This window comes from Salvelinus namaycush, chromosome 6, assembly GCF_016432855.1.
Source record: "Salvelinus namaycush isolate Seneca chromosome 6, SaNama_1.0, whole genome shotgun sequence".
Classification (NCBI taxonomy): Eukaryota; Metazoa; Chordata; class Actinopteri; order Salmoniformes; family Salmonidae; genus Salvelinus; species Salvelinus namaycush.
Window position 1 is genome coordinate 8,161,814 of NC_052312.1, and position 24,324 is coordinate 8,186,137.

General features: G+C 43.9%; 2 protein-coding genes across 4 annotated transcripts in view; one reads left to right on the forward strand and one right to left on the reverse strand.

The window, feature by feature from the left end:
• The first annotated feature begins 499 nt into the window (after positions 1-499).
• si:dkey-106g10.7 (uncharacterized protein C11orf95) lies at positions 500-6,841 on the forward strand. The gene is made up of 5 exons (XM_038995874.1): positions 500-925; positions 1,443-1,967; positions 2,326-2,664; positions 3,856-4,341; positions 4,472-6,841. The coding sequence occupies exons 1-5, from the start codon at positions 790-792 to the stop codon at positions 4,945-4,947; spliced, it is 1,962 nt and encodes a 653-aa protein (XP_038851802.1). The 5' UTR covers positions 500-789; the 3' UTR covers positions 4,948-6,841.
• Positions 6,842-8,319: 1,478 nt separating this feature from the next.
• The window catches only part of rtn3 (reticulon 3), a 33,918-nt gene continuing 17,913 nt past the window's right edge, over positions 8,320-24,324 (reverse strand). For 2 of the 3 annotated variants that reach the window (XM_038995876.1, XM_038995875.1), the window contains 6 exons: positions 20,542-20,749; positions 19,598-19,736; positions 18,388-18,457; positions 12,875-12,921; positions 10,023-10,081; positions 8,320-9,867 (listed from right to left, as the gene is read on the reverse strand). In XM_038995876.1, the coding sequence (XP_038851804.1) occupies positions 9,819-9,867; positions 10,023-10,081; positions 12,875-12,921; positions 18,388-18,457; positions 19,598-19,736; positions 20,542-20,749 (572 nt within the window). In that variant the 3' untranslated portion in view covers positions 8,320-9,818. Of the gene's footprint in view, positions 9,868-10,022; positions 10,082-12,874; positions 12,922-18,387; positions 18,458-19,597; positions 19,737-20,541; positions 20,750-22,014; positions 22,149-24,324 lie in introns of those variants that run through there. The other variant, XM_038995877.1, reaches the window with a different exon arrangement.

A 24,324-nucleotide genomic window follows, 5' to 3' on the forward strand; every position in this document is an offset into this window, starting at 1 on the left:
ATTTAAATTATAGACAATGTTGCTACCGGTGTTATATTTATCCATGGTTGCGAATTTGAGCATTTTGGCAAATGGGAATATAGAAGTATTTCTCTCAATACCTCAATAGTTCACTATAATGAACACGAAGTAATGACAGTGCAAGATACATTGTAATGATGTTCCCTGAGATTATGCAGAAGTCAGTGTACAGAAGGAATTATTCATAAATAGTGGAAAAGTAGGCTGACTATGGACACCAATTGGGGGGACATTTCAACAACCCCCCCCCATATATATATTTAATTAACCGTTGTCTTTTAAGTAAGAAAACAAAACCAAGGTAAAGTGTTACATGTTTGTCCAATTAATTTTGCAGTAGAACGTAACCTACACACATCTGGCCCCTGGGTGTGCGTGTCGCTGCGTGAATGCCGCTACTGTCTCTTTAAATTTACCCAGGAGCCCCTTAAGGAGCCCCAGGGGCCCCAAGCTCGGCTCCCCACCCTGAAGACAAGCAGAGCCTTAAAATACAAACAAGAGGCCGCTATAGCTCATCATGAACAGGAGAGGCTCACACCCGAAGAAGGATATAAAACCGACCAAATATCGTGGCGATATATGAAAAGTTAACTTTGCTCCAGGTTGAGTGCGTGGGGGACGAGGGGCACCCAAAAAGCAGCGATGTGTCCGTTCATGGTCTAGATAGCTTGCAAAACGCGTGCTGAACGATTCTCAAAAAATACAGTTCCTACCTGGTCTATCAGAGCGAATTGAAGGCATTAGGAAATAGTGTAACGTTGCAGAGTAATGGAAGAGAAAGAGACCGGGGAGAGCGAGCCTGTGGTCCTTCCGTGTGCTGAGCAGGCAGATTCTCTCTCATTAATAATAAGCGGAGAGGAGGAAGCGACGCAAGAGCAGAGTGACTTGGGACACTGTTCAGGAGGTAAAGATTGTAATGTTTTTGTTTCGAGAGTACGGAGACTCGACCCTTAGTCTGCTCGCCACCCTTTGTCACAGTTAATCTGTGTGACGGACAATGCCATCTAGCAGCATGGCCCTCTTGTCTCAGTGGCTCCACTATAAACAAAGGCAAAATACCATGCTGGTTGCTTGCTGTGATGCACAGTCGCCACCCAGCGGAAATTAGCGGCGGCTAACTCGTCTTAATGGAGTCGCTGCCCTGTTTCTGATGGCGGGGGTTCCGTGCGAAAATAGAATATTGTCCACAGATTAACGATTTTATTATGAACCCCAATTATTGTGTCTGCGTATTTCTAACGGAATACATATATTTGGTAATGTCGGGGTATGTGATACGAGCCATTCTGAGAAATATAATTAGAATTATACCTTATAGAGCTTTGAAATGTATTGCTTCATTACATCATTGCCAGGAATAACCTATACCTATTGCATGTGAATCTCTTAACTCTTTCTCTCACACGCTCTCTCTTTCCTAGAGAAGGACGGTCTGACCAATGGCCAGGTGGGCGATGATGACGAGGAAGAGATGGTGACCCCCCTTTGGTCCCCAGGCACCAGCTACTGGAGTGTCACCGAGGGTCCGGACTCCCCCTTCCTCCTTTCTCCCATCCCGGGCCCCTCTGGACGCAAAGAGAAGGTCCAATGCGCCTCCCGACCCGGCCTCAGCCGCATCCCGGGCAGGGATCATCGGCGCTATTACCACGAGTACTGGCGCAGCGAGTTCCTGATGGACTTTGACCCCCGTCGCCACGGCATGATCTGCATGGTGTGTGGGAGCTCGCTGGCCACGCTCAAACTCAGTACCATCAAGAGGCATATTAGACAGAAGCACCCGGACTCTCTGCTGTGGAGCGCGGCCGACAAGGAGGTGATCCGTTCGGGCTGGGAAAGCCACCTGAGTCTGGAGGGGGGCCAGAGGCTGTACTGTCCGGCCGGAGGGGTGGCCGCCATCTCCCAGGGACAGGAGGAGGAGCTGCTGGACTGTGCTCGCCACTCCACTGGTGGGTGGGGGTTTCTGGAGACTGGAGTGGAATAAAATATCATGGCCTAGTTTTATGATAAGAGTTTCAGGATCTTGCACTTGGTGGCAGTATGAGCATGTCTGTTAAGTGTTTATGTTGTACAGTCATGCTCATACTGCCAAGATCCACTTTTACAGTCGTGTAAGAGGGTGATGTCATTGTGCAGTGGCTTTATGTAGTCGTAAGAAAAAAGGCTGCTCTTGTACTAATGATCTTAACCAGAATTGTCTTTTTACAGATGGTTACATATTACATTTTTATGTGATTGTCAAACTATATTTTTTGATTTACATTAACATTTAAACTGCATATCCCCTCTCCACTTTACCTTTCATAGGAAAACCTGGTGGTATGGTGTCCCCCAAACTCCAGCCCCGGTCCACGACCCCATCACCCCCTCCCTCAGTCCCCCTCCAGCAGGAGGAGCTCCCCGGGCCCTCTGCCAAGACCCTGGAGCGCTACCTGAACGACTCGCTCCACGCCTGGTTCCGACAGGAGTTCCTCATGGAGTACCAGGCGGAGGCGGGCAGGCTGGTTTGCATGGTGTGCGGCCGCCCGCTGCCCTCGCTCCACCTGGACCACATCAAGAGCCACGTGCTTGACATCCACCCCCAGTCGCTGGTCTACAGCTCGGAGGAGAAGCACTGCATCCTGCAGACCTGGGCCCAGACACATGGTGAGACTGAGGGAGGTAGGACGTGGGGGTGGTAACAGGACAGGGAGGGAGTTATTCTGTAACTGTGGCTTCATCTTTGTCATTGTTATGATGAAGGGCATTGATGAAGGCCGAAACGTCAAGCTTTTAATAGTTGCTTGAATAAAATGTGTTTTTAATGGTGAGCTAGCATTGCAGCCTTTTCATTTCAGTCACTGTGGCTTCAGGAAGTTTTATCAGCTTTTGTATGTGTGTGTTTTGAAGTGAGCTGGACTGATTTATTTTTGTTACATTTGTATGTATCTGTGTACAAAGGTAAACCAGTTACATAGATCTTTTCTGCAGCACTGATCTAAAATGGCTTTTGTTCTGATAACAATTGATACGCTGGTTAATAGCCATTTATATCCTTGAATATACACTGAGCATACCAAACATTAGGAACATCTTCCTCGTACGGGGCGGCAGGTAGCCTAGTGGTTAAAGAGTTGGGCCGAAAAGTTGCAAGATCGAATCCCCAAGCTGACAAGATAAAAATCTGTCGTCCTGCCCATGAAAAAGGCAGTTAACCCGCTGTTCCTAGGCCGTCATTGAAAATAAGAATTTGTTCTCAACTGACTTGCCTAGTTTAAATAAAGGTCAAATAAATATTGAGTTGCCCCCCCCCACACCTTTTGCCCTCAGAACAGCCTCAATTCGTTGGGTCATGGACTCTACAAGTTGTCGAAAGCGTTCCACAGGGATGCTGGCCCATGTTGACTCCAATACTTCCCACAGTTGTGTCAAGTTGGCTGGATGTCCTTTGGGCGGTGGAGCATTATTGATACACACGGGAAACTGTTGAGCGTGAAAAACCCAGCAGCGTTGCAGTTCTTGACACAAACCGGTGCGCCTGGTACCTACTACCATACCTTGTTCAAAACCACCTAAATCTGTTGTCTTGCCCATTCACCCTCTGAATGGCACACATACACAAACCATGTCTCAACTGTCTCAAGGCTTAAAAATCCTTATTTAACCTGTCTCCTCCGCTTTATATACACTGATTTAAGTGGATTTAACAAGTGACATCAATAAGGGATCATAGCTTTCACCTGGATTTACCTGGTCTATGTCATGGAAAGAGCAGGTGTTCTTAATGTTTTGTATTCTCAGTGTTTATGTCCCTAACTAAACTCTCATTCCTCAACCCCACCCCATCCCCCATATCAGAATCCAACCCTCTAAACGACTTCATCAAATCTGAGCCCAACACCAAAGACGAGAGAGATGCTGGGGTGGACTTCTCTGATGACCTGGAGACCATTCAGATCGGCTCAGACACGTATGCAGAGGACAACGATGAGGCGTTATCAGAGATACAGGACATGATTGATGGCGTTGGTGGAGCTCCAGAGATGACCACTCCCATACCCCCTCTCCCTCTCCACCAACCCAGGAAGAGTCGTCTCCGTGGGGGCTTCCCCTGGCGGCTGCGCCTGGACTACATGGTGGCCTACGGACCCCAGGGTCGTGGCACCTTCTGCATGGTGTGCTCCCAGGCCCTGCCCATGGCCAAGGTGAGCAGCTTCCGCCGCCACATCCAGGAATGCCACCCTGAGACCACCAGCCTGGCCCGGGAGGAGAGGGATGCCATGGCCGAGGCCTGGACCAAAGTGGCTCCCACGGAAGACAACCCTGCCGTGCAGATGAAAGAAGGTAAATATTTTAAGTTCCAACCAATGTAAAAGACAGACTGTAGCTACTTTCAGAGAAAGAGGAAATGCTAAGTGATTCACCAATTGCCCTCTCACTGACTGACTCCCCCCCCCCCCCCTCTCTCTGACAGAAGTGAACCCCAGTGACATTGTCAGCCTCCCTGTGGCGGGAGAGATGGCCGACAACAACGACAACAACAGGACCACCAAGATGGCCACCCCCAAGGCCGTAAAGAAGGAGGAGGGGGTCGCCACCATGCCTGCCACTCCGGGGCGCCACGGCCACTACCCGGGCAAGGACCAGCGGCGGAACTACCAGGTGCGCTGGAGGATGGAGTTTCTGATGGACTATGACTGCCGGAGACACGGGTTGATCTGTATGGTGTGCGGGGCAACGTTAGCCACTCTCAAAGTCAGCACCATCAAGAGACACATCCAACAGGTTCACCCTCATTCTCTGGTGTATGGCCCCAACGAGAGACAGCAGGCCCTGCTCAGCTACAACCAGACTGCCCTGCACTTCGTCCACTCGGATGACTGTTTCTCCTCACAAGACCACGGACACACGGCACTCGGACAGACGACCGCTGGCCTCTTTGTCCGCTAGGACGAGGGGCGCCAGGCATGGTTGTTCTCTGTCCACCCCACTTTCCTTTCCAAGTCTCTCTTTCTCAGGAAGATAGAAACAAGGCTTGGTAGAGCTCTGTCATGAGTTGTGCAGTGACTGGCACAGTTGGTGATTGTTTCAGCGAGCATACAATATAGCACTTCCTGTCCCAAAAATGTACTAAAACCTAGATTTGGGTGTGTAGGTGATTGAATGAGAGGGTGTTTGAGGTGTATTGCTAAAGACAATGAACAACACTTAAAGATGTGATCATCTTTAGTGACTCAATTACATCCCGTTATTTAAAAAGGAAATTCCTTGTTTACAATGAGGTAAATAGGCGTCCTCCAGAGATTTGTCTCATTCTTGAATTAGAAGATCTCATCTTCCATGTCTTTTCCAGTGTCACAGCACTATTGTTACAATGGCCCACAGCTATTTCTGATTCTCTTATTAGCAAAAAAAAGCTGCACACACACAAAAATCTATGTAAATAGTGTTGAATATTTGAATTATTATGATTTACTTTTACAAGCACTTTTACACGTGGTTTTTACAAAAAGGTTTGTAATTACGGCCATTTTTTCTACTTCACTGATAAAATGAAACGATGCCACGTGAATGTCATTTTGCATGGGAATTCTGAAGTCATGCATGATTGTGGAGGGATTGCCTTCTACAGCTGAGGCACTTAGTTTATGAGAGCATTCTAGCTTTATTTATAGAAGATTTCACATGTACGGCTTCCATTTCAATAACTCACATATTACAAGGTTTATGCAACAATGAACAACAACTAACTACATTTTTAAAAAATGACAACAGCATCAGGAAATAAATCACCAAATTAACCACCTCTGAAATGACCCCCTCACTCGTCCTTATTTCAGTGACCTCTGAAATATCACTCCACCAGGAAAAATAACAACTCAGGGATTGTCTGTTTTTCATCTGTGCTCACTTGTTAGCTTGTCAAAATTAGCACATACATTGGTTGTCATTCATTTGAATTGTTTAACTGTCAACTGTAGTTAAAATGGTCCTATCGGATTCCAACAACAGTGAAAGGAAAGTTGTCCAGTGCACAGCTGGAACAAACGACATGCAACAAAAGAGAGTGAACGACAAACTACACTTACTATAACAACAGTTTACAACCCATGGACTTAACTGTCTCATTCAAAGAACCAAATGGCAGCATTTGTCCAGTTATGTGGAGAGGAAGGGACATCAGTGTTGAATATCACTTCCTCTAACCTAAGCTGCCTGTGTTGCTGACTTCGGTTGTGTGAAAACGTTACTAACTTTCAAATCTTTGCTTTCTCTGTCCTTGTTTCCTCAATTACTCTCAAAATGCATTGCAGGTCCAAGGGGGGGGGGGACCTTCGATCTTCTCTAATGCGCTTTGAGAGTTGAGGAAACAAGGACGGAGGAAGCAAGGATTTGACAGATGTTTTCAGACACTTCCCTAGTTGACGCAGTGGTCATTTTTGCATGCAGGGGATGGGCAAGGAGAGGTGAAATAATTCCATCTGGGCTTGGAGCGGCCACAGAATCAGGTTGTAATAAGCTTTGTGACTCAGCACTTAAAAATGTTTTTAAAAAATAGGACTTAAATATGGCAAAGTGATTGAATAAGAATACACCTTGTCTATTGCAATGATTTACATGTATGTTTGTGTCAGTGTGTGTACAGGGGGCACATTAAAAATACCCTTTGGTGGTACTTTGTTAGCTTGGGTGAGGACACGAGCAATTCTTTTTTTTTTTAAGGGACTGATTTCATTGTCTTCCCTCAATTATTTCTCAAGTACCCGCTCTGTATTCAACCTGTACATGGCAAAAGGTTGATATGCATTCTGTCCTCAATGAGCCTTGTAATTAAAAAAAAGGATGTGAATCATATTGTCTGACTGCTTGAGAAATGTAGAAAACATTTTGGTAAAACTGACTACTTCAACGGTCATTTGTAGACACAGCTGGTGAGAACCTAAAGCAATACTGTGAATGAATGCATGAATACCTGATTGGGTTTACCATGGCTATTAAAGGAGTAACTACTTTATGATTCTCTCAACATGCAGGTCTAAAATAAATAGCTACAGTATAATCCTCTGATCAAACCAGTCATATTACCTTCCATATGTACAGACTGGACCCAATCTTCTCTTTCAAAATTATTTTTAATCTTGACTCCATTTAATCCCAACGGTTCAGACATGCTGAAATGTTTACTCTTCAAAAAGTTGTAGAGCAGACCACAGATGGACAAACAAGTCACCCAAAATTTTGTCCTTGACATTTATTTATTCCACTTTGACATCAGTACAGGGATCACAATTTTTTATAGCTCAAATGTGAACTAGTCAATGATAACTACCAGATCTGAGATGTTGGTTACCAATACAGTCAAAAGCAAAACAAAAGAATGCCAAAGAGAAGGAAAAAAAACTCCTTCCAAACCCCCCCCCCCCCCAAAAAACACTCCTGCCACACCCCTCACCACTGCAAGAAAAAAAAGACCCCAAAAATAAATAAAGGCAAATGTGTCAAGGAAACCTTTTCAAATGTGCATGTAGATTTATTGTATTTTGCACTAAATAAATCAAGAGGTCTGCATTATAATCTATTGAAAACATAGGTAGCATTGCCTTCCTTCAATGAAAAAGCGCCCCATGAAAAGTCTAACTGTCTGGAACACCTATTCATCATGAGGTCCTCATCATGGCTACTGAAGGTTCCTTTAGTCCAGCGTCACAAGGACAGTGGTTTACAGACATTGGATACGTTCAACTGTGGGTGGGTGAACGTGTGTGTGTGAAAAAAAAACCATCTAGAACAAAAGTCCAATAGTGTGAGTTAATGAGTGGAGAGTAGAGTAAGACTTTACTCTACTGAAGCAAGTAGTGTGTCCAGTGACTTGGGATTAACTGTCACGGAGTTGGATACACACACATGCATGCACAAGGAGACCAAGAAACTTTGCTGCTCCAACTATGTGAGGCAGTGTGACCTCTGACAACATTGGGGCCCAATATGAAACAATGGTTTGCATGCATGAAGAGAAATGGTCCATCAATGTTGCAGGGTAACGTTCAGCAGTTAAGACATTTGAGTAGTGATGAGAGGCAATGTGAGAACGCTCATTGTAGAAGTTGTTACAACAGTAGTCGTTTAGCTTTAGTGCGAAATGTAGAGAGATTGCTCTGAAAATGACGTGCAAACTTAGTTTGGGCACAATGTCTGATTATTAACAATCACAGTAGGCGCTAGAACCGGCCATTATATTTTTCCATCTACAAATTGCTTTAAAAATCCCTTTCGAAGACACTTTGCCATCACAGAGACGTAACAGTAGCCTTAAAATAGTTGACCACGGTTTTTATTGAAATCCAAACTATTTTAACAATCACAAATAATTATCTGAACAAATAAAATTATATGATACAGCCTATATATAAAGTGTGAAAATGTGTTTCCAGCTTATGCAATGACATTCACTTCATGGCATTCAAATAAAAAAACAAATCCATTGCATTTGAGGCTGCTGAAGGGAAAATGGCACGGCACAAATGGAATGGCCTCAAACACCTGGAAACCATGTGTTTGATACCATTCCACTGATTCCGCTCCAGTCATTACTACAAGCCCGTTCTCCCCAATTAAGCTGTCACCAACCTCCTGTGACTACAACACCCACCAGACCTCTTCTTGAACCCATCGTTTCTTTGGGGTTATACTGCTAACTACCTTCCAAAAATCGAACAGTCTTTGAACCCATATCCAACCGTTTTCCAAGAGGTCTCACTGGAGAAGTCGAGCAGTTATGAAGCGCCATGAAGATACTATGGAGCCTTTTACAGAGCTAAAAAGGGAGTCAACAGCAGCAATCCTATAAGTAATAATCATATCACTAACAATAATAATAAACAGGTGAACGTGAGACTGACATTGGTGACTTGAACAGTTGCTTTAAAAAACGAGTTATGACTGCTGTAAGAGAGAGTTCCCCCTTTCTAAAAAGCAGCGCTAACTTGTTTCACACAGCAGAGAAAGACAGAGCCTGTTGGATGCACTTGGTAAAATGTGACTACAAATCAAAATGGCGTGAACTACACCAAAAGTGTCACAGCTGGTTCAGTGTTCCAATCCTTTTATTTCAACCTGCTCATGGGATTTGAAAAGAAAGTTCAGTGCATTGCAGAAACGTTATACATACGAGCCTTTAAGGGGAAGAAAACAACTCCATAACAGGCCAAATCAGTAACAGTGAAATCCCAGTACCAGGTTCAAAACAACTATTTTCTTTTGTTTATCCATACAACTGCTACACAGAGAAAGAAGGAAAAAGACTAGCCACAAATTACACCCAAAAAGGTTATTTATCAGTTAGCTCTTTTTTTTACTTATTTTTTTTTTTTTTAACTTATGTTCAGTGAAAGGCATAGTTAAAAAGTACAGACATCTGCTTTTTTGCGAAACAAACACTGGTCCTAACTCGTCAATGATACTCCCTACACCTTCCCAACTTTACACTACAATACCAGGTCATTGATTCAGTCTAGTTCACTTGACCCCTGCATCAAAGACATGTGTTATGCCGAAGCGTTACATCACTTCCTCCCGTTAGAGACGCCTTTCCTGCCGGCGCAATAGGCACCATTCTTTTCCTAAATTCTTGTAGTTAAGCTGAGCGGTTTACATTGAATATTGAGTAGCATTTGAGATTTTTTTTTCTACCTAGCTGGTTCAGTGCAGATGGTAGGCGGGAGGGAGACAGTAGGGAAAGAGAAGGGAGAGGTGGAGGTCAGGGGGTTTAAGATGGGATAAATGTGATGAGGAGGATGGTGATTAAGATGTATGAGGGTCAATCATTCAGCTTTTGTACGCTTGATGGCTCCAGGGAGTTTCTCTTGCAGCCTGGAGGAGAAAAGATAGACAAATGAAAACCATCAGAATATACCAATGATCACAACAGCACTGACAATGTACACTGTTAGGTTAGGTAGATTGAACTCTGACATCCTGTTGACAGAAAAGAGCACATTGAAACAGTCTTGGTTGGGACCGCTTACTTGGCCATTGTCGTGTTGACTTGAGTACGTGCGATTTCCATGTAGTGATCAATCTGGGTCTGGGGAAGAACGAGAGGAAGGCAACTGAGTTTTATAGTCATTTACAGTCAAACTCAAAACAGACCTGATCTATAAAACAATGTCTCGTTGTGCAAACAAAATTATAAACTGGTTCGAGCCCAAAATGCTAATTTTCTGACAGCCGTGTTATTTCAGACAGTATACCACAGGTATGACAAAACATGTATTTATACTGCTCTAATTACATTGGTAACCAGTTTATAATAGCAATAAGGCACCTCGGAGGTTTGTGGTATATGGCCAATATACCACGGATCAGGGCTGTAAGCAGACACTCCACGTTGCGTCGTGCATAACAGCCCTTAGCCGTGGTATATTGGCAATATACCACACCTCCTTGTGCCTTATTGCGTAATTAGAAGTCGGGAGCTAACAAACACGTAGTCAGATACCATGACTTACGGTATTACGGTTGTTATGGTTACTTTGCACACTGTGTTTGTTTAGAAGAATAAAATGCTGTCCTTAAATGTTATTTGTCACATACACCGAATACAACCTTAGTGAAATGCTTACTTACAAGCCCTTAACCAACAATGCAGTTAAGAAAATCCCCCCATGCTTGGACCATGTTAGTTTATTGCTGATGTGGGCTTCAAGGAACTTGAAGCGCTCAACCAGCTCCACTACAGCCCCGTCGGAGAAAATGGGGGCGTGCTCGATCCTCCTTTTCCTGTAGTCCACAATCATCTCATTTGTCTTGATCACATTGAGTGAGAAGTTGTTGTCCTGGCACCACACTGCCAAGTCTCTGACTATCTCCCAATAGGCTGTCCGGCGTTGTCGGTGATCAGGCCTACCCCTGTTGTGTCGTCAGCAAACTTAATGACTGTGTTGGATCGTGCAGTCATGATAAGAAGAGAGTACAGGAGGGGACTGATCACGCACCCCTGAGGGGCCCCCGTGTTGAGGATCAGCATGGCAGATGTGTTGTTACCGACCCTTACCACCTGGGGGCGGCTCGTCAGGAAGTCCAGGATCCAGTTGCAGAGGGAGGTGTTTAGTCCCAGGGTCCTTAGCTTAGTGGTGAGCTTTGAGGGTACTATGGTGCTGAACGCTGAGCTGTAGTCAATGAAAAGCATTCTCACATAGGTGTTCCCTTTGTCCAGGTGGGAAAGGGCAGTGTGGAGTGCAATAGAGATTGCATCATGTTTGGGCGGTATGCAAATTGGAGTTGGTCTAGGGTTTCTGGGATAATGGTGTGGATGTGAGCCATGACCAGCCTTTCAAAGCATTTTATGGATACAGACATGAGTGCTACGGGTCGGTAGTCATTTAGTCAGGTTACCTTAACTGTTCTTGGGCACAGGGACTATGGTGGTCTACTTAAAATATGTAGGCATTACAGATTCGGACAGGGAGAGTTTGAAAATGTCAGTGAAGACACTTGCCAGTTGGTCAGCGCATGCTCGGAGTACAAGTCCTGGTAATCCGTCTAGCCCAGTGGCCTTGTGAATGTTGCCCTGTTTGAAGGTCTTACTCACGTCGGATGCGGAGAGCGTGATCAGTCGTCCGGAACAGCTGATGCTCTCATGCATGTTTCAGTGTTATTTGCCTCGAAGCGATTTAGCTCGTGTCACTGGGCAGCTCTCGCCTGTGCGTCTCTTTGTAGTCTGTAATAGTTTGCAATCCCTGCCACATCCGACAAGCGTCGGAGCCGGTGTAGTACGATTCGATCTTAGTCTTGTATTGATGCTTTGCCTGTTTGATGGTCCGTCAGAGGGCATAGTGGGATTTCTTATAAGCTTGCGGGTTAGAGTCCCACTCCTTGAAAGTGGCAGCTCTACCCTGCAGCTCAGTGCGAATGTTGCCTGTAATCCATGGCTTCTGGTTGGGTTATGTACATACAGTCACTGTTGGGACGACGTCCTCGATGCACTTATTGATAAAGCCAGTGACTGATGTGGTGTACTCCTCAATGCCATCGGAAGAATCCCGGAACATATTCCAGTCTGTGCTAGCAAAACAGTCCTGAAGTTTAGCATCTGCTTCATCTGACCCCTTTTAAAAAAATATGTATATAGACCAAGTCACCGGTGCTTACTGATTTAATTTTTGCTTGTAAACAGCTATCAGGAAGATAGAGTTATGGTCAGATTTGCCAAATGGAGGGTGAGGGAGAGCTTTGTACGCATCTCTGTGTGAAGTAAAGGGGGTCTAGAATTTTTCTCCCTCTGGTTGCACATTTAAGCTGATAGAAATTAGGTAAAACTGATTTAAGTTTCCCTGCATTTATGTCCCCGTGCACTAGAAGTGCAGTCTCTGGATGAGCGTTTTCCTGTTTGTTTATGGCGGAATACAACTCATTGAGTATCGGTTTTAGTGCCCGCCTCGGTCTATGGTGGTATGTAGACAACTACGAAAAATCTAGGCCTCAATTATGGAAATACAGGTTCATTATGTAAAGGGAATAACTTTATTTAACCGGACACTGAAAGCCACCTTGTCACTGACAGTAAACTGACTTTGAATGTCGAATCAGCCTTGTGCTATGACGCTGATAAGGACACAAATAGCCCCCAACAACTCGTAAAGAGCCTGGTCATCCGGTGAGGTCACACCCAGTGGAACTAGTTGGTGCCAGCCAAAGGATGACGCCGTCATAATTGTCAATGCTCATGGGACAATCCTGAACCAGGTCAAGCTCAAGGTACATTGATTCACCAGCATGACTCCAGTCTACATAGCTCTAAGGAATGGAATAATAAAAATAAATAAAAAGTTCTACTTCTATGATGTCACAAGACAAAAAGGTCAAGGGTCAGACTCACCTTGTTCTTCTCATAGAAGGGGGGTACGGCAAAGAGGAGGATGTCAGCTGGAGGAGAGCAAAAAAATTATATTGAAATGACAGTGAAATAACACAGGAAACCAGCAGCTGACCTCTAAAGGCACACAGGCCTTTATAAAAAATTTTTTTTACTGTCTATCACAATAATAGTGTTGCTTTCAGGGATGTAGACAGTGCAAACCATTTTACTAGTAAGACATCCCCTGACAAAAACAACCAATTAGGCTTTACCACCCAGTAAACTGGGATGGTGTCAGATACCATTAACCGAGTTTAGAGCAATATTCCTGACATTTGGTGTTGTTTGAAAAAGCAGCAGGCCATTTGGGTAGTGCTGATCTAATGAGCCAAATCGTATGAAGCCACAGTCTGTGCCGCCAGTGACCTCAGACCGTATCATCCATTTTGTCAATCTAGGAAAAGGTCACGGTGTCGCTGGACTTAAGGAGCGTGACATGCTCACAACACTCCAGCAAGACCCACAGGGAGTTCTAAAACGCTAAGCATTTTAGTGACAGAATTGCACAGTAAAAAAAGTGTGTGGACTTGGTCTTAAATGGGTCCAGTGAGACTGAACTAACCTTTTAAAAAACAAAACTTTTTTTATATATGTTTATATTTTGTTAAATGGAAAATGTTTGATACATTTTCTAGCACATTCTATGACATTTGACCCCATTTACAGTGTGTCCAGTTGCCCCAGTTGGTTTAAACATAGGATACTAAACAACCTTAGTACTACACCTAGCGACCTCACCAAGAGCGTTTGGCTACAATACCAAAAGGCTAACGGCGGATGCAGGGAATAGAGCCCGGGGTCGCTGGCGTGAAAAGAAAAACACCGTACACGTCGCACCAGTAGGGTTAAACCACTTGGTGGGAAATGTAACGTGGCTCATAGCGAGGATGGCTACACCGTCCCCTCCGAATGGAAAGTTCCCTAATGCTTAGGCTACTCAGCTTCCTGGCGTGAAAGACAAACACCCTATGCACCGTGCCACTTGCTGGGAATTCTAACGTGGCCCCTATTTTTATTTATTAGGATCCCCATTAGCCGACACCAACGGCAACAGCTAGTCATACTGGGGTCTGACAACGGGGGAAAAAACACAGAAAAGACTTTTACAAGTTACATACATTAACATGCAGTGTTTGTGCATTTAGCAGTTACACAGTGCATGTGGAAAGTATTCAGACCCCTCAACTTTCTCCACTTTGTTACGTTAGCCTTATTCTAAAATGGATTAAATATCACACTTACAGTTGAAGTCGGAAGTTTTCATACACCTTAGCCAAATACATTAAAACTCAGTTTCACAATTCCTGACATTTAATCCTAGTAAAAATTCCCTGTCTCAGGTCAGTTAGAATCACCACTTTATTTTAAGAATGTGAAATGTCAGAATAAGAGAGAATGATTTATTTCAGCTTTTATTTCTTTCATCACATTCCCAGTGGGTCAGAAGATTACATCCACTCAATTAGTATTTGGTAGCATTGCCTTTAAATTGTTTAACTTGGGTCAAACTTTTTGGGTAGCCTTCCACAAGTTGGGTCAATTTTGGCCCATTCCTCCTGACAGAGCTTGTGTAACTGAGTCAGGTTTGTAGGCCTCCTTGCTTGCACACGCTTTTTCAGTTCTACGCACACATTTCCTATAGGATTGAGGACAGGGTTTGTGATGGCCACTCCAATACCTTGGCTTTGTTGTCCTTAAGCCATTTTGCCACAACTTTGGAAGTATGCTTGGGGTCATTGTCCATTTTGAAGACCCATTTGCGACCATGCTTTAACTTCCTGACTGACTTGAGATGTGGATATATATATATATAGCAACAATTTTCCTTCCTCATGATGCAATCTATTTTGTGAAGTGCACCAGTCCCTCCTGCAGCAAAGCACCCCCACCACATGATGCTGCTCGTTGGCTAGCAAGCCTCCCCATTTTCCCTCCAAACATAACAATGGTCATTATGGCCAAACAATTTTATTTTTGTTTCATCAGACCAGAGGACATTTCTCCAAAAAGTACGATCTTTGTCCCCACGTGCAGTTGCAAACCATAGTCTGGCTTTTCTATGGCGGTTTTGGAGCAGTGGCTTCTTCCTTGCTGAGCGGCCTTTCAGGGTATGTTGATATAGGACTCGTTTTACTGTGGCTATAGATACTTTTGTACCTGTTTCCTCCAGCATCTTCACAAGGTCCTTTGCTGTTGTTCTGGTATTTATTTGCACTTTGCGCACAAAAGTACGTTCATCTCTAGGAGACAGAACGCGTCTCCTTCCTGAGCGGTATGACGGCTGCGTGGTCCCATGGTGTTTATACTTGCGTACTATTGTTCTTACAGATGAACATGGTACCTTCAGGCTTTTGGAAATTGCTCCCAAGGATGAAAGATTTGTGGAGGTCTACAATTTTTTCTTCTGAGGTCATGGCTGATTTCTTTTGATTTTCCTATGATATCAAGCAAAGAGGCACTGAGTTTAAAGGTAGGCCTTGAAATACATCCACAGGTACACCTCCAATTGATTCAAATGATGTAAATTAGCCTATCAGAAGCTTCTAAAGCCATGACATCATGTTATGGAATTTTCCAAGCTGTTTAAAGGCACAGTCAACTTAGTGTATGTAAACTTCTGACCCACTGGAATTGTGATACAGTGAATTATAAGTGAAATAATCTGTCTGTAAACAATTGTTGGAAAAATTCCTTGTGTCATGCAGAAAGTAGATGTCCTAACCGACTTGCCAAAACTATAGTTGGTTAACAAGAAATTTGTGGAGTGGTTGAAAAACAAGTTTTATTGACTCCAACATAAGTGTATGTAAACTTCTGACTTCAACTGTACATGAGTATTTCAGGCCCTTTACTCTGTAGTTGGTTGAAGCATATTTGGTAGCAATTACAACATTGCGTCTTCTTGGGTATGACGCTACAAGCTTGGCACACCTGTATTTGGAGAGTTTCTCCCATTCTTCTCTGCAGATCCTCTCAAGCTCTGTCAGGTTGTATGGGGAGCATCGCAGCACAGCTATTTTCAGGTCTCTCCTGAAATGTTCAAGCGGGTTCAAGTCCGGGCTCTGGCTGGGCCACTCAATGACATTCATAGACTTGTCCCGATGCGCCTCCTGCATTGTCTTGGCTGTGTGTTAAGGGCTGTTGCCTGTTGGAAGGTGAACCGTCACACCTGTCTGAGGTCCCGAGTGCTCTGGAGCAGGTTTTCATCAAGGATCTCTGTACTTTGCCTCGATCCTGACTAGTCTCCCAGTCCCTGCCGCTGAAAAACATCCCCACAACATGATGCTGCCACCACCGTGCTTCACTGTAGGGATGGTGCTAGGTTTCCTCCAGACGTGACGCTTGACATTCAGGCCAATGAGTTCAATCTTGGTTTCATCAGACCAGAGAATCTTGTTTCATGGTTTGAGAGTCCTTTAGGCAAACTCCAAGCGGGCTGTCATGTGCCTTTTACTGAGGAGTGGCTTTTGTCTGGCCACTCTACCATAAAGGCCAGGTTGGTGGAGTGCTGAAGAGATGGTTGTCCTTCTGGAAGGTTCTCCCATCTCCACAAGGGAAGTCTGACAGAGTGACCATTATATAAATGTCCAACAATTTTGAAAAACCTGTTTTCACTTTGTCATTATGGGTTATTGTGTGTAGATTGTTTTCCTCATCAATGTAATCCATTTTAGAATAGGCTGTAACGTAACAAAATGTGGAAAAAACTTAAGTGGTCTGAATACACTGTACAGGTCATTACATACACACAAGAAGTAGCTCAGGATAGCAACAGTATAATAGTTTGTGTCAGGGTACGGCTAAATCCAATACATTGGAGTTAAGCATTTTTCAGGAGGCATAGAGCTACCCTTTTTCATAACTGAAATAAAATATATAGCAGTCTACTAAAGTATATCAGACCTACATTAACTTAAAGTCTACATCTCCCACACACATATTTTTAGACAGCTGAAGTAGAAACATTCATTTTTCAAGGTTTTGGATTTTTTCACTGAAATTCACACTTTATTTTTACACACACACAATATTTAAACAATATTAAAACGCAATATGAAATAAAACAGACATTTTCCATACGCACAAAAAGGTTGTTTCTCTCAAATTTACATCCATTAGTGCTCATTTCTCCTCTGCCATGATAATCCATCCACCTGACAGGTGGGGCATATCACCTTGTGCTGGGGACAATAAAAGGCCACTAAAACGTGCAGTTGTCACAACACAATGCCGCAGAGTTTTGAGCGAGCGTGCAATTGGCATGCTGACTGCAGGAATATCCACCAGCTCTGTTACCAGACATTAGAATGTTAATTTCTCTACCATAAGCCGCCTCCAACGCCATTTTAGAGAATTTGGCAGTACATCCAACCAGCCTCACAACTGCAGACCACGTGTATGGCGTTGTGTGGGAGAGCGGTTTGCTGATGTCAACGTTGTGAACAGAGTGCCCCATGGTGGTGGTGGGGTTATGGTATTGGCAGGCACAAGCTACAGACAAACACAATTGCATTTTATTGCTGGCAATTTGAATGCACAGAGATCCTGGAGGTCCATTGTTGTGCCATTCATCCGCCGCCATCACCTAATGTTTCAGCAAGATAATGCACGGCCTAATAATGCATACTCGGACATGTCACCCATTGAGCATGTTTGGGATGCTCTTGATCGACAGAGTGTTCCAGTTCCCGCCAATATCCAACAACTTCGAACAGTCATTGAAGAGGAGCGGGACAACATTCCACAATCAACAGCCTGATCAGCTCTAAGCGAAAGTCATGTGTCGCACTGCAGGAGGCAAATGGTGGTCACACCAGATACTGGTTTCCTGATCCACGCGCTAAAACTATTTTTGTTAAGGTATCCATAGATTAGGGCTGAGTGAGTTTATTTCAATTGACTGATTTCCTTATATGAACTGTAACTCAGTAAAATCGTAGAAATTGTTGCGTTTATATTTCTGTTCAGTATAGAACAAAAATTGGATGTTCTAAGTCCACAACAATCCTTTAACCACATCAGAAGACAATTATTATTCTTTTTTATGTTAAAAAAATTATAATTTGAGTGTGTAGTCAATTTGCCTTACATGTCTTTCACAGGTTGGCAAAGCCCCGAACAGCTGTGACATTTGCAAACTGTCGATTCTACAAAACATCAAAGGAATGTATGAACTCCCGCTATGCATTTCTCCGGCATCAGCGAGAACAATCTGTGTGCCCCACATCCATATAAACATAAATCCATCAAGATTATTCAATACGTGTGTTGGCCGTAGACCAGGTCAGATGGAAATATAGGTCACTAAGTAAAATAGACAGCCCCCTTTCATTCTCATAGGTTTCATGCATGTTCAAACCAGCCGACATGAAAAAGTTCCCAAACGCCATAGATATCTATTATATTTCAAAGTGTTTAACGCTGCACACCACACATACACACGACCTCTGTGCAGTGCTGCAATAGCCTCTTACCCAGGATGAGGATGGTGATGCCGTTGAAGACGGCTCCCACGTAGGTCAGCAGCCACATCACAACAGCCAGCTGGGAGGAAAACAAGCCGGGTTACAGCCAATGATGTCATTAAATCATTGGTTAGAACACTGGTTGCCTGGGGCCTGTTCAAGAGGGGTTAAGTAGTTCAAACCTTGCAGACAGAAATGTAGAACAGGCATAGTTCTGTCATGTAGAATAGCATTACATTTCTATGTGAACGTTCTCTAAAAGTCCCACCCCCTACGGAATACATCCACGGTTCATCACCATGACATGCAATATGTATGAATGACTAGGGAGAATTTGCCCCTAACAACTGTTGTTGGGTCAAATATCTTTCTAATCCCCATGTTGGCTAAGGTTAGGTTATGGAGATATGGTAATCTGATCCTATATCTAAGGTTAAGGACAGCTTCTACCTCCAGCTAAGGAGAGGGTTTGAAGGTTGATTTAATAAGCTGGAAGTGAAGTTAGGAGCATCATCTCTGCCATAGCGGCGGTGGAATGGACCAGCGACGGTCGTCTTGGTCTGATAGGTTGGTATGTCGGGTCTCTAATGAGCTGGCACACTGGAAGTAGCCCCGCCCCCTCCATCCATCTCCGCAGCATAGCTAACCATGAGCTGAGTTCTAGATCCACTAGCTTGCTGCCATCTGATGGCTGCGGTACTAACCTAGGGCTTATTTAGCACCTATCCTGTGTGATTGATGCACACAGCCATAACATGGAGCTCTCCCTCCCTCTCCCATAGTCACATGAACAACTCGACTATAGATCCCTGTCACACTAACACTGCAGGATACAATAGGGTTGAGTTGCTAGAGAGGTTTATTAAAAGACACATACAGCAGGAAGTGTTCAGAGTGTGTGCGAGTTATAAAAAGATTGTGCGCCAGGAGAAGAGAGTTAAAGGGGGAAGAGACCTAGGAATATGAGAAGTCGTCAGTCAGTTTAGGACTGTCAAGCATGATACTTTGTTTAGGGTCCCGTACATATTTACACACAAGGGTGTGTAAGCACAAGACGCTAAACGAGGTAAGATGCAAGACGATGCACACAAACACGCAAGGGCTACTATGGAAGGAGTCACTGGTCTAACACTATCAATCATGAACCGAGGGTCAGATACCCGAAGGGGGGATGACAACTGACTGACAGGCAGGCAGAAGGACAGACCCCTAAACTCACCTTCAGGGAGTCGATGAGGTCCTCAACTAGGAAGAGTTTGCGCAGCTGTTTTAGGAGTCGGTTGATGTGGGTCAGACTGGAGTCCACGTGCTTGCGGAAGGTCTCAGGGGGAACGCTGACATCCTTCTCCATCAGAGCTCTGAGGAGAACCAACCACAGCATGGTAGATGAAGCTGTGAACTCAGACTAAGCTGCTAAATGATAATCTAACAAATTGCTTTCATTGGACCATTTCAGGCTAACCTGCTATGAGCTAATTAGATCATCGCTAAACCAACCAAGCCCCTTTAAATTTCACGCGATTGCTAGTTACTCTTTTTTTCTATTACAACAATTGTTTTCAGGCATAATAAAGAGTATTAGGCCCCGTTCGCGTTATCAGAACTCTGCAAATGCCGAGGTAGTGTTCAACATTGAAGGAACCCCATCCAAATGACTTCATCTGATACGAGTGCTATGTAGGCAGCCTGGAACGCAGCCATTGTATTAGTCATCAGTCGGTACGGCTGGGCTGTGATGCTCAACTGAAATAAGCCCTCTCCAGTATAAAATAATTAACTCAGGCAAAGGTTATGACAACAAGCACAAATATGCTGCTGGAGCTTTGCTTTTTTTTTTATTATTCCCCATTTGGAGAGTTTTCAGCAGATAGTATTTTTGGTCGCCAATGGGAAATTACTACGATGAAGATGTATACTCATCATACTAAAAACGGCAATAACTTATAAAATGGGGCATAGCATTTCTCCTGGTCATGTGGTGAATTAAATTCCTGGCCCTTCTTAGGCTAGTCTGATAGACATTTTGCCAACCACAGCCGTGTGTGTCCTATCAAGCAACCTCTACTACCACCACCACTGTCTTTTTCATGTTCTAACAACCAAACCAATACAAGAGTTGGTAGTTAAGCATCACAAGGTTCCCCATGAAGTATGCTGCTTTACTTGAAGGGGTGTCCGTCGTCGGACTTCTGCACGGCCTGGACGACAGCCTTGTAGATGCGGAAGGAGATGGTGACACAGAGCAGGGCAAGGAGCAGGTAGGAGACAACGCTGATGACGCTGAACGCCGCCAGGGACAAGAGTGTCAGCAGGGACAGGCCGAACACCACGCCAGACTTCTTGGGGTCTCGCCAGTGCACCAAGTCCTTGACTAGAGTGGGTGAGAGATAGGGGTGTGTAGGGGGAAAAGGGGTGTGTGTGTGTGTATTTATTGTTTATGAGCATATGTGGAGTAGAGAGATTAGGAGGGAGAAGAGGAAATAATTAAAGTTACTCATTGCACAGCACGTACGGACCACACAACTAACAAATTGTGATCTCCAACCTCAGGCCTATATATAAAAAAAAGTGTGTGTGTATGTGTGTGTGTGTGTGTGTGTGTGTGGACAGAGTCATGCATGCAGAATGTATTCTCTATACAGAGCTGTTATGCAACCCTGTTATGGCCTCCCTTCTTCATCTGCATGAAAAGGAGGCATTTAAAGAAACCTTGGGTAAATGGCTGACTCCCACGTGCCTCTGGGGGCTCCAGGCTTGGGCTGCTGTGTGTTTCAGCTGATTAAGGGGGAGAGCAGAGTAGCGCAGACACACACAACCCCTCCCACTCCCCTCGAGAGGATCCATAATGCAACCACAGAGGAAATTCTGTTGGCGTTTTGGTTTCACTCATTCACTACACCCCCCCCCCTGGCCCTACATACCGACACTCAGATCTAGCATGTCACGTCCACAGGCCTACCGTGGGAAATACATGTCAAAATAGGGCAGCTAAGATTAATATCGTCATATGTTATCAGCTTGTAAGCAGCTGCGTCGTGGGGCAGTGTTACAGATGGGTAATAGGAATTTATCCAGGGCTGCACATAGTAAAGGCACAAATTTACACAAGATTGAGTGGAGGAGAAAAACACAATCACTTATCTATATCCTGTTACTGAAACAGGATATAGATGTGTTGTGAAATTAGGCTACACTGCAGATGGTATTTTATTAATGTAAAACTCACTCATATTGGATGCAGTGTGTCAATGTTAACTGGCAATTCTAGACAACTGTGTGGGTGTTTATTGAACGAGGGAGGATTAAGATACTTGGTTCTCATAGTGCTCTTTTACCCTTCCTCTAATTTAGTATTGTTTTCTCACAACTAATGTAATAAAACACTGCTCCTCTGCAGGCCTATTTATCAAAAATCGAAATCTCCATTATTAAATAACATTGTTCCAAATATACTACAATATGTTGTGTATCAGTTCAAATGTGAAGCCCGGCTGCATGACGGTGAAAAATAAAAACTTGTTTACAGACTGACAGAGCAGCAGCGCCCCTGTTGTAGGACAGACAGCACTCTAATGTTCCTGATGCCGCCTGACTGTCTGCTGAGCAGCGCCAAGTGAACAAGTGGGGTTTCCTCACCCAGCACTGCAGGGGTCCGAGTCCCTCCCAGCATGCTTGCTGGTACCCACAGGTAGGCAGCCTGGGCTGACGGCCCTCGTTCATTATCGTCCCCCCTCCGTGTTACAGGCTCAAGCAACGTTCCCAGTGTCAACAGAGCTGCAGTGGGCTGCTTTCTACCTCACTGGACAGCAACCAGCTCTTAAAGGTACAGGCACCACACCACCTCCTGCTTGGCAGTATGTGTGTTTGACCTAATACAACAGCCTGGACACAGACTGGAATTCTTTACTCCTGTGAAGCTAAACCAGCTGATAAAGCTTCATTATGCAATTCAAATACCATAGGTGATTACACACATTGGCATGGGTGGGTAAGTTTGATTCAAGTCTTCACATGATCTGTTGGAGAGAATGCGGTCTATTGAGAGCAGACCACTCTCATATCTTTTGGTCCTGCCCCGCAATCGAAACTTACTGGGGAGAAATAAGATCTAACATTGGAAAAATAATGGGATTTGACATAGAACAAACATTCATTTCTTTGTACTTGGGTGAAATACCAGATAACTTACACAATAGAGAAAAGTACCTCTTGAAGGTCCTACTGGCAGCCAGTAAAAAGGCTATCACTAGGAAATGGCTACAAAAAGACCCTCCCACAGTGACACAATGGATAGACATTGTAGAAGAAATACACCACATGGAGCGTATGACCTTTGCTTTAAGAACAGGAGAGAGGTCAGGAATACCGGGAGAAATGGGTTTCATACTTGGAAAAGGTCTAATTCAAAGATGCTAATGTAACTAATATGATGATATGATGATGAAGGTATGAAGTGCACTGTAACTGCCAGATCATTTTTGTTCTTTTGTTTTACTTTATTTGTACTTTCTTTGTGTTCCTACAATAAAAACAAAGTATAAAAAAAAAAAGTCTTCACATGATCCACTTCCTTCCGACTGACTGGCTGGCCCTATCCCTCACAGTCCACATAAACACAGGATTAAAACAAATCTTACTCAAATTGGACTGCCTGATTTGAACTAATCTTTAAAGGCCTGGCAGCAAGTCAAGATTTTCTTACTAACCCAAGATACCGATGTCCAAATGTGTACCCTATTTGGGAAGATGACTGATTCATATCAGCAGGAGTATATCCATTTCTTTTTGAGGCCCATTGATGGAAAACTGGTATACCCACGCTGAAATTATCAACAATGGAGCCAATCCAACTAAAACAGGTAGTTAAAAACGCACTAAAATAAAAACTTAACTCACCTAGCCAGGCATTCCACACCTAACAACCTGGGAAGTTGAGGCAGCAACACTGTGGAAGCTGAGGGACAGGACAAGGTTCAAATGGGAAAATGGGCACTTAAAAAAAGAAATCCTTTTGTAGCATGTAGCAGATTGCGAGAAAAATAGGCCCAAATATTTAAGCTATGCTTTTTGAATTTTGGTCTTTAAGTATACAGTAACCACTAGTCAACATTATGAACACCTGCTCCTTCCATTAAACAGCTTTCACCTGGTCAATCGATCATCCCTTATGGATGTTACTTGTTGAATCCACTTCAATCAGTGTAGATGAAAGGGAGGAGACAGGTTAACTTCTTATGGCTGCAGGGGCAGTATTGAGTAGCTTGAATGAAAAGGTGCCCAGAGTAAACTGCCTGCTCCCCAGTCCCAGTTGCTAATATATGCATATTATTAGTAGTATTGGATAGAAAACACTTCTGAAGTTTCTAAAGCTGTTTGAATGTTGTCTGTGAGTATAACAGAACTCATATGGCAGGCAAAAACCTGAGAAAAATTCAACCAGGAAGTGGGAAATCTGAGGTTTGTAGGTTTTCAACTCATCGCCTATCGAATATACAGTGTGATATGGGTCATTTTGCACATCCTACGGCTTCCACTAGATGTCAGTCTTTAGAACCTTGTCTGATGCTTCTACTGTGAAGTGGGGCCGAAGGAGAGGGGATTGAGTAAGGTCTATCATGAGCTGAACATGCGCGTTCATGTGAGAGCGAGCTCTGTAATATCGCATTTCTGAAGACAAAGGAGTTCTCCGGTTGGAACATTATTGAAGATTTGTTAAAAACATCCTAAAGATTGATTTAATACATCGTTTGACATGTTTCTACTGACTGTTACGGAACTTTTTTACATTGTCTGCTTTTAGTGAACGCGCTTCGTGACTTTGGATTTGTTTACCAAACGTGCTAACTAAAGTAGCTATTTGGACATAAATGATGGACATTACCGAACAAAACAAACATTTGTGGAACTGGGATTCCCGGGAGTGCTTTCTGATGAAGATCAAAGGTA

Coding starts and splice junctions, on each gene's coding strand:
- si:dkey-106g10.7 (XM_038995874.1), top strand. CDS start 790: ATGGAAGAGAAAGAGACCGGGGAGAGCGAGCCTGTGGTCCTTCCGTGT. Junction 1,968..2,325: donor CTGTGCTCGCCACTCCACTG/GTGGGTGGGGGT, acceptor TACCTTTCATAG/GAAAACCTGGTGGTATGGTG. Junction 2,665..3,855: donor GACCTGGGCCCAGACACATG/GTGAGACTGAGG, acceptor CCCCCATATCAG/AATCCAACCCTCTAAACGAC.